Raw genomic sequence first — 15257 nt, 5'->3', positions numbered from 1 at the left:
CTGTTACTAAACAGAAAACGAGGATACGCACCAGACAATGGTATAAGCTAATACCAGAGGAATGGGAATCCATGCTCCGGGAAACCATGAGTCCCCTGCCCACGGACCCCAACTCCGCTGACAGAGAATTTAACGACTGGCTAGTCCTTCTCCTGGACAATCTTGTTCCCCTCAACAGTACCCTAAAACACGTCAAACGGGCCACTCCCGCTCCCTGGTACACACCCGCCCTCAACACCCTCAAGAAAGAGTGCAAAAAGTCCGAACGTTCTTGGAGGAGAAACAAGTTGACACCAGAGAAAAATGCGTACCAGTCAAACATGAAAGCATACAAACGTGCCCTCCACGAAGCAAAAAGGGCCTTCTACGAGGAAAAAATAAAGGGCTCCTCTTGTTCAGCTAAGGAGACATTCTCCATCCTTAAAGAGCTCCTCTATGTCCCCGACCCCCCACAGACACCTATGGACCCCAAAGCAGCGGAGGAAAAATGCGTAAAGTTGGCTGCCTTCTTTGACGAAAAAATCAAAAGAATCATCACCTCCCTTCCTGTCACTAAACCCGACATCATAAAATCCAAGGACCCACCGCCAACAACCAATAAGCCACGTCTAGCGGCACTCGGCCCAGTCACAGAAGTGGAAGTGATGGCCGCACTCATTTCAACCAAGAGCGGAGCCCCCAGTGACCCAGTGCCGGTACGGTTCGTCAAATCCATCTCTCAGGCCATAGTCCCTCAACTGACAGCCCTTATTAACACCTCACTGGCACGGGGAGAAGTCCCCCTGAACTGGAAAGAGGCTATCGTCAAAGGACTCCTTAAAAAACCTTCGCTAGACACTGCCGACCTTTCCAACTATAGACCTATCTCACTCCTCCCTTGGATAGGCAAGGTGGCAGAAAAACTAGCAAATAAAAAATTATCACACTTTCTGGAGTCAAACCATCTCCTAAACGACTCCCAGACGGGCTTCAGACCAGGTCAGGGCACGGACACCGCCCTCCTGGCTGCAGTAGAAAAGACCAGGGAAATTATCGATACAGGAGGATCAGTGGCAGTGGTCCTCCTGGACCTGAGTGCGGCCTTCGACACGGTCAGTCACCAGGTCCTGACTCACCGTCTCGATAATATCGGGGTAAAAGACAGGGCACTGAAATGGCTCTCATCCTTTCTCTCCCAACGCTCCTTCCAAGTATGGGAAGGTGAAAGCCGCTCCCCCTCCATTCCCCTCCAGTGTGGCGTGCCTCAGGGCTCATCCCTGAGCCCCACGCTGTTTAACGTGTATATGGCCCCACTGGAGGAACTGGTGTCACCCTATGGAGTATCCATAGTCAGTTACGCCGACGACACCCAGTTAGTGGTAACGCTCTCCCACCCCAGGCTAGAACCCTCTAATCTCCACGACTGTCTAACCAGTGTACATCAGTGGATGAGCAACTCTGCCTTGAAGCTAAATGGCTCCAAGACAGAGATTCTGCTCCTAGGGCATAACACCACGAGCCTTCCCCCGAACATCTGGCCCGCCTGCATGGGTGAACCCCCCACCCCCAAGACTGAGGTCAAGAGCCTCGGAGTGTGGCTAGAGACTGATCTCTCCTTTAGGACTCAGGCAAGAAAAACAGCCGGCATCTGCTACGGACTACTGAGATCATGCAGGAAGGTACTCCCCCTACTGCCTTTCCAATCGCGCCTCCTGCTGATCCAAGGCCTAATTTTATCGAGGCTTGATTACTGTAATGCCATATACCTAGGATCCCCAGAAGCAGCACTCCAAACTCTTCAAAAAGCCCAAAATGCCGCAGCCCGACTCCTCACAAACACCCCGGCAAGAACATCTGCCAAGCCCGCCCTGAGGACGCTGCATTGGCTCCCTATCAGGGAAAGAGTGACCTTTAAGGCCCTATGTCTGGCCCACAAGGTACTGCACAATGCTGGCCCCCCTATTCTTCGGAACTGGATCACTCCCTACCGACCCACAAGAGCGCTCCGCTCCGAACATGGGAACTTCATCACGGTCCCCAAGGTGAAGAAGGCCCGGTTCGGTGGCCGCCGCCTCTCGGTCAATACGGGAAAAAATGGAACTCACTGCCCCTGAGCCTCAGAACAGAACCTAACCTTCTAAAATTTAGGAAGGCTCTCAAAACATTACTCTTTCCCTGAGCCATCCATCCCACTCCTGACTATCCTCCACTGGTGGTAACAGGTTCAGCGCTGGGATACCCCTGGAGGTGACTACGCGCTTTAGAAATCTATAAATAAATAATAAATAAAATAAATTTTAAAACATTTCAAAATTTTTAAAGCAAACACTTCAAGTGAGTGATCAGATCACTCGAATTGTCTACTCTCATTAGCAGCATCCAACTTAGTTAATCTTAACTAGTCCTACCTAACCTTTAGCTATTCCCTAACCATCCTCGATGCTACCAGAAAATTACTGATAGAGATCGCAGGTCACCCGACCAATAATTTTCACCACTTATGTTTTCGGGCCCATATACTTCAATTTATCATATACATTGATCAGATGACCTTACAATCTACTACCAATAATCATGAGTCCCTTTCGATTATTTTCAGTGTACCCGACTTACCATCCACCGTTACGGGTACCTATGACCATGATGGGTCAGGGAGCTAGCTGTAAAAGGAAAGGCAGCAAAATACAAAACCCAACCTAAAAATAATTTCGATGTTTTCATCAAATGACCACGGACAACTGGGAAGTTTTAAGATTCTTTATCTAGAATTCAGTTTTGGAAAATCATAACGTTTATAGTAAAGACAGTCAATAATCAGAATTTTTACTATGGAAACAGTTTTCATGAATATGAATGGGAAATTAGGAGTCCTAACAGCTATAGTAAGGGTGTAAAGTGAAACACGTTATAACTCTAGTAAAGTATTTCAGTTAAATGTTATAAGAGAAAATTATAGACCACATCAGGAAATTGCAAACTGCAATGGAGAAAATGATTTCTAAAAGGTAGGGTAACATAGGAACACGCTATAAAATTAAATGCAAATAACTTTATGATATGCAATGGTTGCAGAAAAGCATGGAAAATTATCATATGCAAAGTATGTCTTTATTGAAGCAAAGACAGAAAAATAGAAAGGTGCAGTTTAGAGTTTTCGGCAAGATATTTACCTAGACTGGTGTGAAAACCAACCCTGGCCACGGGTCAGTTAAGGACAGGAAATACCCCAAGGAATAGCAGTCATCAATGGGACAGCAGGTGCAGAATGGACACCCCAGGACAGGACAGGAAACCCAGATTAGGATCAAGACAGGACCACCAGGACACGACCAGCACCCGCAGTTCGGAAGCAACGCCTGCGCTCCACCCTCTCTGCAGCTATCAGTCGGAACCCCGATTGGGTTAGCGAACTTCCCAGCAAAGTGCTCCGCCAGCACTTAAGGTTTAGTAAAACCTTAGTCTATGGTCAAATTTCGAACAGAGTGCTCCGCAGCGCTCTGTATATTCAGTCACCTATTGAGTGCGTTGGGTCAGTGACAGGTCAGCTATTCAGACAAGTCGGACAATTTCCCTAGCTAAACCTAGGCTAGATATACTCCTTTGGGTCAGTGTACCACCCCCCAATGTTGCAAAGTATCAGAATCCCCAATTTTGATTGGTCCTAAGGTAGGATGGGTTAACACACCAATCAGAACAGACTTATTCAAGTCCTATTTTGCATTCTAAGGTACCGCCTAGCAAGATTGGGGTTCCCATGAGAGAATATGCAGAATACAATAGGAATAATGTCATTGTATCAAGTTGGGAACACAATTTCTCTATCCTCCTGGGTCAGAGGTGGCGTTCTCAGGAGCATCTTGTCTGTGACTGCCAGCTGGCTGAGTTCCACCGCTCAAGGCTACTGCTGCCTGGGCTGCGTGGTCATGCGCAGAAAGGACTCTCAAGGTGGCTCTCGACCCAGTTGGATCCCCGTTTACCATGGTACATGAAAAGTAAGCGAAAACAAATTAAACATAGAAATAAATGAATAAACTACATAACATGATTGTGTACTTATGAATTATCACTATAAAAATATACTATGCAATTATTTATTAGTGCAACAGACAAAATCACAAAAGCAGCGGTGCAAGCTTCACCTCGTTATTAGAAAGCACGGCCATCTTATGGCTATTACGCATGCGCACCCTTTCCCTCCAAATGTGACTGCGTCATGTCACGTGATTATGCCTAACGCATGCGCAGAATCAGACTTCAAGCAGCATCCATTTTTAAAGACAAGGGTTATTCGTATTAGTGAAACACATAGGCAAGCATCACTATGATACACACGCACATTCAAAATACATAAAATTAGTAAAACGAACAATTGGAATTACGAGATTATAATACATTTTCGAGGTTCTTGACTCGGGCAAGTCGCGATGCGAAATCTTGCTCTATCAGTATCACTCTATTATTTCGATAAACTTTCCCTCCTATGGTACTTAGCTCATCTCTGACTTCCCAAAATTCTTCCACTTCTGCCTCAACATCTTTCTTCTTGTTTGGCCATCCATTCTTGATCAGCTCTTTTAGGACACTGAGCTCATTGTCCTTCTTCATTCCATCTTCCCACTCCATTTCCGTGATGGCTGGAAAATCCATCATCATTATCGGACTGTCCAGAGCTTCCTCTGTAACATCTTCTTCTGGAAGGGGTGATCTAGATAGAAAATCAGCAATGATATTTTCCTTGCCCGGCACATGTTCAATCTTGAAATTGAAATGTTCCAGCCCCAGTATCCATCTGCTGATGCGTGGGGTGCAGTTCTCCAGACCTTTCACTGAAAAAATATATGTGAGGGGCTTGTGATCTGTCCGTATAGTAAATCTTAAACCCCATAGAAAAAACTTAAAATGTCTGACCGCCCAAAAACACGCCAAGGCTTCTCGTTTGATTACTGAATAGTTCTTTTCTGGTGGAGAGAGACTTCTAGACGCGTAGGCAATAATCTTTTCTTCATTTCAGTTTTTCTGAACTAGAGTAGCACCTAGTCCATAGTTTGATGCATCAGTTGTCAGAATAGTTTTCTTGGTAGCATCAAAGGTTCCAAGGGCTGGGGAGTTGACTAAATCTTCCTTCAAGGCATTAGCAACAGTCTCCTGTTCTTCGTTCCACACAAACTCCTTGTTTTTCTTTAACATCTCTCTCATGGATTCACACTTAGCAGCAAAATTTTCCACATATTTTGACATGTATTCCATGAGTCCCAAAAATGACTTTAACTCATCTTTGTTTCTTGGGTTGGGGGCTTCTTTTACCGCCCGGAGCAAACTGCTCTTTGGCCTAAATCCTTTTTCCGAAATCGAATGGCCCAAGTATTCCACTTGCTGGACTTTTATCTTACATTTTTCCTTCTTAACTGTCAAACCAGCATCTGTGAGTCTTTGGAAGACTTGCCTCAATACACCATCAAGTTCCTCTGAATTTTTTCCATAGACCAATATGTCATCTTGGAAACACATTGTGCGTTCCACACCGTCCAGAATTTTCTGCATGGCTCTTTGGAAGATTGCAGCAGCCGATGCAAGGCCGAAAGGCATTCTTTTGAACATGAAGGCGCCAAAAGGCGTGATAAACGCCGTGAGCGGCCTTGAATCTGGATGTAATTCGATCTGGTGGTACGCCATGGATAGATCTATTACGCTGAAATACCTTGCAGGGCCCATGGTGCTTAGCATTTCATTTATTACTGGCAAGGGATGTCTCTCTACCCAAATACAGTCATTTAAACTGCGTAAGTCCACACAGAGGCGGATGCCCTCTCCATTGGGTTTGGCCGCCAGAACTATCGGAGCCAACCACTCGGAACAGTCTATGGGTTGAATTATATCCATGTCACATAACTTCTGCAACTCATTTTCTAAGGGTTCTCCCAATTTATAAGGCACAGTTCGCAGACCATGTACCACAGGTTTAGCATTCTGCTTTAATTTAATCCTATGCTGAAAATTGTGTAAGCATCCCAGTTCCTCTTTAAACAGTTGTTTGAAATCATCACAAATCTTTTCCCCCCCATGAAACTTCTCTGTAAGTAACACTTGTTCCACACTATTGGGATCCAGTATAATTCCCAACTCTTTTTGATGAACCCATCCTAAAAGGTTGGAACCCGATGTCACTACATATACAGTCCCATAGGTTTTCCTATCCTTGAATTGTATCTGCACATCTTTCATGCCCAAAAGGGGAATATTACCCTTGTTGTATCCTGAGGGGGAAATATCTGGGGATTTAAGCTTACTAATCTTATTCTTGCCTGTGGACATATAATCATCCTTATTTATTAAAGTGAACGGAGAACAGGAATCTGCAAACATTTCAACCAAATCATCATTAATTAGTACATCACATTTTGGGTAAATAGAATTCACAGTGTCATCAACATCTTTCACTTGCAAAGTAATTTTTTCTACTTTTTGTTCAATGCATTTCATATCTCTACTAGTGGCCCTATCCATATTCTTTTCATGTTCCCTGGTGTGCAACTCTCCATCGCGACACACTCTGGCAAAATGCCCCCTCCTATTGCATTTCTTATAAGTGACATACTTGGCTGGGCATTGGAAATAGGTGGCAAAATGGTTGTTGCTACCACAACGGTAACACTTGGGACCCTTCTCTTTGTAATCTACCTTGGTGTTAGCATTTTCCTTAAACTTCATCTTATACACGTCATTCCTGTCTTCTTGATTATCAATGGTAGCTACTGTCTCCCCATCAGGCTTCATTTCCTTCACACACTTAGCTGTGTGTTCCACTGACTTGGCAATTTCTATAGCTTCTCTGAGCCCTGGATTTTTTGCCAACAGTTTCTCCTGGATGCGCGGATTATTTGTGCATCTTACCAGTTGATCTCTTATTAAAGAGTCTGTGAGATCACCAAATTCACATAACTGTGTAAGTCCCCACAATACTGCAATATAATTTTGTACTGACTCCTGTTTTCCTTGACACCTTTTAAAAAAGTTGTGACGCTCTAAAACCACATTGATTCTATCCCCAAAATGTTTTTCTAACTTCTCCAAGGTTTGCACATATACGTCTACCTCTCCAACAGCATTACCCTCTTGCTCAGGCACAGGTAAAGATTCATATACCTTACGCCCTTGTACACCCAAATTGTGCAGCAGAATATGTTGTTTTCTTACTGTATTGAACCTTTGACCACCTATGGCTATCAGATATGATTCAAAAAGTTTTACCCATTCCTTCCAACTAATCTCGGGTTCCCCTATATCATTCAGGAAAGGCGGGGGTTGGTTCATGCTTGCTGCTGCCATTTGAGACCCTGGAACAATAACCAAAGGGAATATAACAATATGTAGTTACCGTACTGCACAGCTTACATGTGAAAAATAAACAGTCCCCTGGTTAAAATGGTGATGCTAAAAGGATACAACACACTGCATTTTAGAATAACTGTAAATATATACTGTGCCGCTTACATGTAAAGGATATATGGAACAAGATTATTTTGAAAAGCTCCCAGATTTACTTTGGTGGTGCTGAAAGAACACAAAACGCTGCAGTTTTATAGTTATTTTGGAAAATATGAGACCTCTTAAATCCAAGTATTTTTAATAGTCTGTAACTGCTCCCCGTTTTACCAGTTCTTATTTTAAATTCTCACCCGACTAAACTCGTTTGCCTTGATAAGGAGTTCCCACGACCTGAATGAAAAAGCCGATCCTTTGCTACTGGTGCGCCGGCTAAATCGGAAACCCAGATACAGCTGGTCTCTAAGGCGAGTAAGGAGGATATACGGCCCTGAGTTCCTGGTGCGCAGTAGTTTTATTGCGGCCAGAAACTACTCGACACCCCGGCAATGATATTCCTCCCGTCCGACAAAGAAGTTGAGTGCAGGCGCCAACCAGGGACACTTCTCCTCAAGACGTCAAGAAATCCTGTCAGGCTCCAGAAAATCTTACGCAGAGGGAAAACCAGCGCAGGCGCCAACCCAGGACACAGCCGCATGAAATAGACGGGAAACCTTCCTTTAGCAGAATGAAACACTCGCCGATCTTCCGCAGCAGACCATCACGACCGGACAGCACTCCTGCTTCTCCTCATACACCTGGTACACCACGGAGCTTCCACAGCGGAAAAAGTACGTGTGGGGCTTGCGACAAAGTGTGCTTTGAAATATGATCTTCCACACGGTTCGTGAACAGATGCGCACACAGCGGAAACTTCCTCCTCTCGATCGGTTTTATAAAAGTTTCAGTTCACCTCCGCAAGCCAAACATACAGGAATTAAACTTATTCTCCTGATCCCACACTGACTGTACGCCTTACCCAGTTCCAAAAGGCATAGATACAAAATGCCTCACACAATATGGTTCCACTCGCCACTACTGGCGAAAACGTCCACAATTTTGAAATGTAATCCTCACACGTATGGAGAGAGTACTCAAAGGGGAGATGGACACCTCTGCCCCCTGCGCAGTTCCGTCGCCAGTGTTGGAATTCTTGAATGATGACAGGACGCAGGAAGATTCAAGAAAGGTACCATTTAATGACCATCCACTCTCCTCACTAATTTACACACCAACATTCCACAATGAGCTTCAGGGTGGAAGAGTCCAACAAGGGGCAGGGAAAAGGGGTGGACGGAACATACCATTAGGACTAGTTGTAACAAGGACCCTTTTACTATTTGAGCAGGCCTTACATTTCCCACATGGATAGAACCTCCACATTTCTCTCAGGGTTCCCATCCTGTGGGATTCTTTCTCAGATGGCTCTTCACTAATTTGTCTTTCAGTGAAGGAGCTTTCCTAAAAGTCACCAACGGATACCTTGGGATGTCCTCACTAATGACATTGTCAGTTTTTAAAATATGCCAATTTCTTCTAAGCATTCGTTTTAGGTGGTTAGCTTCAGCTGAATAGGTGGCGACCATCCTAAACTTGCCTTCTTGTGTGCGATCTGATTTACGTTTCTTTGCTAGTTTATTGTGAAGAAGATGTTGTCTAGGGATTCCCCTTACTTTCTTTAATGTATTTTCCAAAAGCTGGTTATCATACCCTCTTTTTGAAAATCTCTATACACACTCTTGGGTTGCTTTTTCAAAATCACATGAACGTGAACTATTCCGCTTCAATCGCATAAGCTCTCCGTAAGGGATACTTTGCACCAATTTGGGTGGGTGATTGCTGGTTGCATATAGGGTCAAATTACCCGCCGTGATTTTACGATATAATGCGGTGTGTATCTGCCTGTCTGTCACAAACACCTTCAGATCCAGGTAGTCCACTGCCACTGAACTCACTGTCCCTGAAATGTGTAAGTTCACATTGTTCTTATTCAGATCACTGATATATCCTTCAGCGGTCTCTAAATTGCCCTGCCATATTATGAACAGATCGTCGATAACTCCGCCTGTCATATTGCCATCTTCATAGATTTTGGACACCTGCTCCTCCCACCAGCCAACGAACAAGTGTGCATAGCTGGGGGCGAAGCAGGTGCCCATCGCCGTGCCAGAGACCTGTCGGAAGTATTTGTCCTCAGACAAGAAAATGTTATAAGGCAGAATCTGGTAAACTCCAATAACATTGCAGTATGCTCAGCAAATCTCAATTGTCTCTTATTCAAAAAATATTGCTGGGCCCTTATGCCATCATCGTAATTGATGCAGGTATAGAGACTTGTAATGTCCAGCACCATCAATTGATATGAGGGATATATATATATATATATATATATATATATATATATATATATATATATATATATATATATATATATATATATATATATATATATATATATATATATATATATATATATATGTATTCCATGCTAAGCCGACATTTAACCCACTTGTTTATCCCTTCATTTTCAGCCTGGCTATGTTGTAAATAAACAAGATAATGATTAATTGACTACTATTTTTTTTTTGGGCTGTTTTTACTGGTTTTCTGTAGCTCATACAGGGTGCATGTCTAAACTGTTTGAAAATAGTATAATGTAAATTAATTACTGAGGATCTCTCATTCTGTGCTCTCCCCCTCCATCCCTCTTACATCTTCTCCTTTCTCTCCCAACCACAACCTGGCAGCTAATCAACTATTCCACAAAGCTGTTCACGCTGGCGAGAGTTGGGAGCCCCATGTATACCACTATGGGGGTTGGAGTCATCAATATCATCTTCACCATCGTTGCTGTAAGTATGTTGGACTACCTTGCAAGGTTTTTACCTACCTATTTTCCTTCCTTACATTGTGGATTATGTCATCCTGTTTACACCCTTGGTCTAACACTCAAAAGATCAATGGTACGGATGCTTGAGTTTGTCCAGTCACTAGTGATCACTTTACACCACATCTCAGAGAGCTCTGCTGGTTCCCAATAAACAAAAGCGCTCATTTCAAACTCCCCACACACATATCCAGGGCCCTAAGCAACTTAGGCCTGACCTACCTGTACAATAACAACTAAATTCACCAACCACCCAAACACCTTGCTCTGCAGGACTCCTACTTGCACATGTCCCACGCATACACAGAACCAGATCAGGAGGACGGACATTCTTATACAAGGCTTCTAAAGTGTGGAACGTCCTCCCACTCCACATCAGAGTCTCCTACTCTGTTATTGAATTCCGCAAGAAGCTAAAGACCTGGCTTTTCAATTAACCAACCTATCCAAGGCAAGACTAGGCACTCACACCTGCTCAGTTCCAAGATATCCTCATAGGTGGCAATGCTCTTTGGAAAGACACATAACAAATAAACATAACATCACTCGGGGCTGCATACCAGTCCATCACTTTTTACCTACAGTGCCACTCCAAACATTGATCACGGATAAGCAGACCAGCCTTGGTCCTGTTCCCCGTTCCCCTGCTCTGCCGGGGTTTAGATACTTGAACTTCAAGCTCATGGCTGTCAAGTTACCAACATGCAACAGGTAGCAGAGGTGAATTCACACACCCCATGACATCTCATGTCTGATACTTGGTGTCCCCCCTCAAATCCTCAGAAGTAATTTCTGCATTAAGAGTAACTTTGCTTTTTGTTCCTGCCTCTGGGCCCAGGATGAGCAGTCCGAATGTAAGGGATACGAGCAGTTGCTCCTACTTTCAGGGGAAGCTTCCTCTCAGAGGAGGAATTATGTGTGAAATTAGAAAATAATAAAAACTAGTCCTGGGAGAAATTTTAATTACCCTCACAAATAGCACGTAATCCCAGAATTTCATGTAATGGACATTTCTGATATTACTTGAAAGTTTGCATTACCGAATTTTCCATAATGTTTGCTTGCACAAGACTGATTTGCAGAGAAAGTATCTTGCCAAATGACATGTTTTTTGCTAGAACCTGTCTCCTGGCAGTATCTTGTGAGACTTCTTTACCCATAGTGCGTGCTTGTGTTAAAAATGGATGCGAGATATTGACAAACCATATTTCGCATTAAAAGCATAATTTCACCAAATGTTTATTGTATTTGTGATATATTGCTGGAAAATATTTAGCAGTTTTATTATCCTCTCTCAATACAAAGACTGACAACTGTCTTTGTTTTGCCCTGCAGGTCTTTCTGGTGGAGCAGGCAGGTCGAAGAACCCTCCTCTTGATTGGCCAATTGGTCATGGCACTGAGTGATGTCCTACTGACTATTACCATTGGCACCTTGGTGAGTACACATTCTGTTCTGGGGGTTTCCTTATGCCACATAATTGATCATACTGTTTTGGCCACCCTAACATATTCTCTTGTATTCTTCAGAGTCTTACTGTTGGACAGGTATGGAACAGCAGAATGAGGTTCACTTTACCCAGTCACAGTCTTAGAAAGTCCAATCAAAACTTAGCATTGTATAACCCCCTTTCAACAACAAATAATGAAGATATTTAATGTAATGGAAACATGACCATGACAGTACCATGTACTTCAGCTTCTTGATATTTAGATCTTCAAAACACTTATTGCTTGACATTGCAATAGCAGGAATCATGTCGAAGCTTATTCAAAGAAGATGTCTCTTGGAATAGTCTAGGGGCTAGATGTAGGTAAATAGTATTTACCGATTCGTAAATACCGAATTTTACCGATTCTGTATTTACAAATCGGTAAATGCTATGTAGGTATTTTTACCGAATAAATTACCGAATCGTTAAAATTCGGTAATTACCGAATCGGTATTTACCGATTCGGTAATTGCCATTCATTCCTATGGGCCTGGAGGCCCATAGGAATGAATGTCAATTACCGAATCTGTAAATACCGATTCGGTAATTGGGGGAAATATTGAAGGGTGGCAGGGTGTCACTTTGACACCCTGTTGCACCCCTCAATTGTGCATGGGTGCACATGTTGCAGACATACATGCCCTTAGGGCATGTATGTCTGCAACATGGCACTGTTTAAAAAGCAAAAGAAATGCTTTTTAAAGGGTTTTCATTATTTACCACCAACTTCTAGTTGGTGGTAAATTACGAATTCTTAAACGCCTGTAGCACTGATTACAGTGCAACCTACATGTCAAATTACAGATTCTGTAATTTTACCGATTCGGTATTTTACCGAGTCGATAAAATCACCGAATCTGTATTTTAACATGCCCCTACATCCCAAACTCCAAATACCGGTCGGTAACGGCCGAAATCGGCCGTTACCGACTGGTATTTGCCTTCCTACATCAGGCTCCTGATATTTTATTTAGAGTCTGATATTCCCACTCCCCTGCCCTCTTGACACTCTAATGCTTGATGCAGAATATCACAGATATTACATAGAGGTTTGAGAGAACATAAGAGAGACCACTATGGTGCTAGAACAAAAGCTGTAAATTCACATTATTTCCTGGGGAGGTGCCAGAGAAAATAAGCAGAATCTGGGTCTGTACTGAGCATCAGTTTGTCAATCCATTGTTGAAATCTGTTTTTAACACAAAATGAAAAGTCAGTTTTAAGTCACTTATGGTATGGCTACACAAAGGTCTAAAAGGGCTGTTCAGTGCAGAGAAAAAAAAGGTTCTCTTTACCCAGTGCAGCATCTTTAATAATCACCAATAGAAAAATAGTTTTTTATGTTGTCAGCTGTGGTTTTAAAATATATTGTGACTTCTTTAAATGGCAGAACTAAATGGTGAGAGAGATCCTCATATGTAACAAATGCCCATTTCCATAACTTTATTCACACATAATCCACACTCTGCCACTTTATGTAAAACCTGAAAATATTACTTTTTTTAATGCAGATCTCCTGCCTCACTCCCTTCTTGATTACAGAGAGTGTTTTAGGCAGTAAGTAGACCCCTATAAACACCTTCTACTAGGAGTGCTTCTTTCTGAAAAGTTTGTATGTGTGTGGGGGGTCTCATTTCCTTGGTTTGCCACATTTAAGATAACTGAGTTGTTTTTTATGACAAGAATAATTTGTATTGTGAAAATAGCCTAATAGTTCACTGTGGAGGGCTATACTGGTTGTTAAAGTCCCTGAACTTGAGTTATAGGCCAGAGCCCCAAGCAAGCGCCTTTAACTAGGGAGAGGGCTTTTAACAACCAGGCCAAGGCGGAAGGTATGTAAAGCTGTTAGAACATTCCACTAGGCCTTGGGGGAGATCTGCTACGTAGAACTCCACAAAGTGACAAAAAAACTCTGCAGCGGTACACAATGTTCCACAGAGTGCGTTACATCACGCTGTTCACAATGATTTTTAGCACCGGGTGTTTGTCCCACGCTGCAAAATCATCACGAATCGCACCACGCGCAGCACCAGAGGTCACAGCTTCTTTGTGGCGCTCGAGTAGATGTTCTACTTGACCGATAGCTACCTCAATGCGAACAGAAGGTTTCTCAACGCGATCGGAGCCCCCAACATTCCAGTGAATCTAAGCATGTTGGGCACTTCTCAGGGTAACCTGCTCCTGAGCGGTTTATATAGCCCCTTCAGTTATGCAACTATGTTTGGTAGATGAATACAGATGATTAATTGATAGAGGGATCATTAATATTGCGGGGTGCCAAGGGTTTGATGCAGAAGTAGCTCCTCTGAATGTTCCTTTGATTGTCTGAACAAGGGGCACCTATTTCTAGTATCCAAGATACCTCCCAGCACAGTATAGACTTGAAAGGTGACCACTGTTTTATAAAAGAAAGTGCAGAAGCAGTAAAAAGCCAGTGACACAAAAACAACTCATATGCAATGATGACATCAAGAACCTGACAAAGAGAAGGCATCGAAGACAGATGGAGAAACATGTACCTATCTACCCAACAGTGAGTAGAGCATTCTAGGAGGTCGGGAATCATAGTTGTTAGGTTTGCAACTAGAAAGCTAGAAAGGAAAACAAATCAGGGACACATATAGTAGCACAAGTAGGCAATGAATCACATGAACAAATTGTCCAAATGTGGAGAATCTGTCCCTAGCGCCTGGCTTCCCATTAGGATTGCAGGTTAAGAGCGAGTTTGGAAGAGATCACAGAGACATGCACTCACTAAAAGATCTGCTTGGAGCAGTAGAATGCGATCACACCACCACCAAATCACAGAGACTGTGGAAGACTGGGCAATGGCACCAAAAGGACCACCAACCATTGTAAAGGTGGGAACTTCCGGGGCCAAAAGTACACAAATGGGCCAACAGTAGTAGATACAGAACTCAACATCACTACACACGTCTTTCGTATTTATATTGTCTTTCCTCTTTTCGCAGTTGATACAATCTGCCTCGTGCCGTAATCAACTTTGGTGTTTTTTCCCCACACGCTACCCTTCTGGTTTTCCTTGCACTTTCCTATCAGAGTTGCTACCTCGTCTTGTTTATATGTCACTCTTCCTACTGCTCATATGCCAATGTGCTGGAGTTGCCTGCTCCATGGCATCCTCGGGATCAGTGCTGGTATACCGGTCAATGTCTGGTCCTATTACCACCTACGCTGCCCTCGATCTAGGTAAGCCACTCTCTCTGATTGTGGCTCCCTCCTCTCTGCATCAACTCCTACTTGATCGTTCTTGTGCACTGTCTAACCTGTTGGCTTATACCTTACTTATACAGAACTCCCTCCATCTGCCACCTCAGGTCAAGTCGATGCATAAGACCGCTACTAGATGTCAGTCCTTGCTGGGGATTCCTGACAATGCAGCACCCCAGTGAGCGCTCCTGTGTCTTCTCTTTCATGCCCATTTTCCCCTTCTTTCTTGTTAAGGTAATTGAGCTCTGGATACCTTCGGATATACTCTGCGAAAAATGTATGAATAATTTGTATAAGCTCATGAAT

General features: G+C 43.3%; 1 protein-coding gene across 1 annotated transcript in view; it reads left to right on the top strand.

The window, feature by feature from the left end:
- Positions 1-15257, top strand: part of LOC144768072 (solute carrier family 2, facilitated glucose transporter member 1-like) — a 72424-nt gene that overhangs the window by 43930 nt on the left and 13237 nt on the right. The window contains exons 5-6 of the mRNA XM_078651460.1: positions 10089-10193; positions 11564-11665. Of these exons, the coding sequence (XP_078507586.1) occupies positions 10089-10193; positions 11564-11665 (207 nt within the window). The remainder of the gene's footprint in view (positions 1-10088; positions 10194-11563; positions 11666-15257) is intronic.

The sequence above is a fragment of the Lissotriton helveticus genome, chromosome 7 (genome assembly GCF_964261635.1).
Source record: "Lissotriton helveticus chromosome 7, aLisHel1.1, whole genome shotgun sequence".
Taxonomy (NCBI): domain Eukaryota; kingdom Metazoa; phylum Chordata; class Amphibia; order Caudata; family Salamandridae; genus Lissotriton; species Lissotriton helveticus.
The sequence above is the reverse complement of the archived record's forward strand: the minus strand, read 5'-3'. Positions and strand labels throughout refer to the sequence as shown.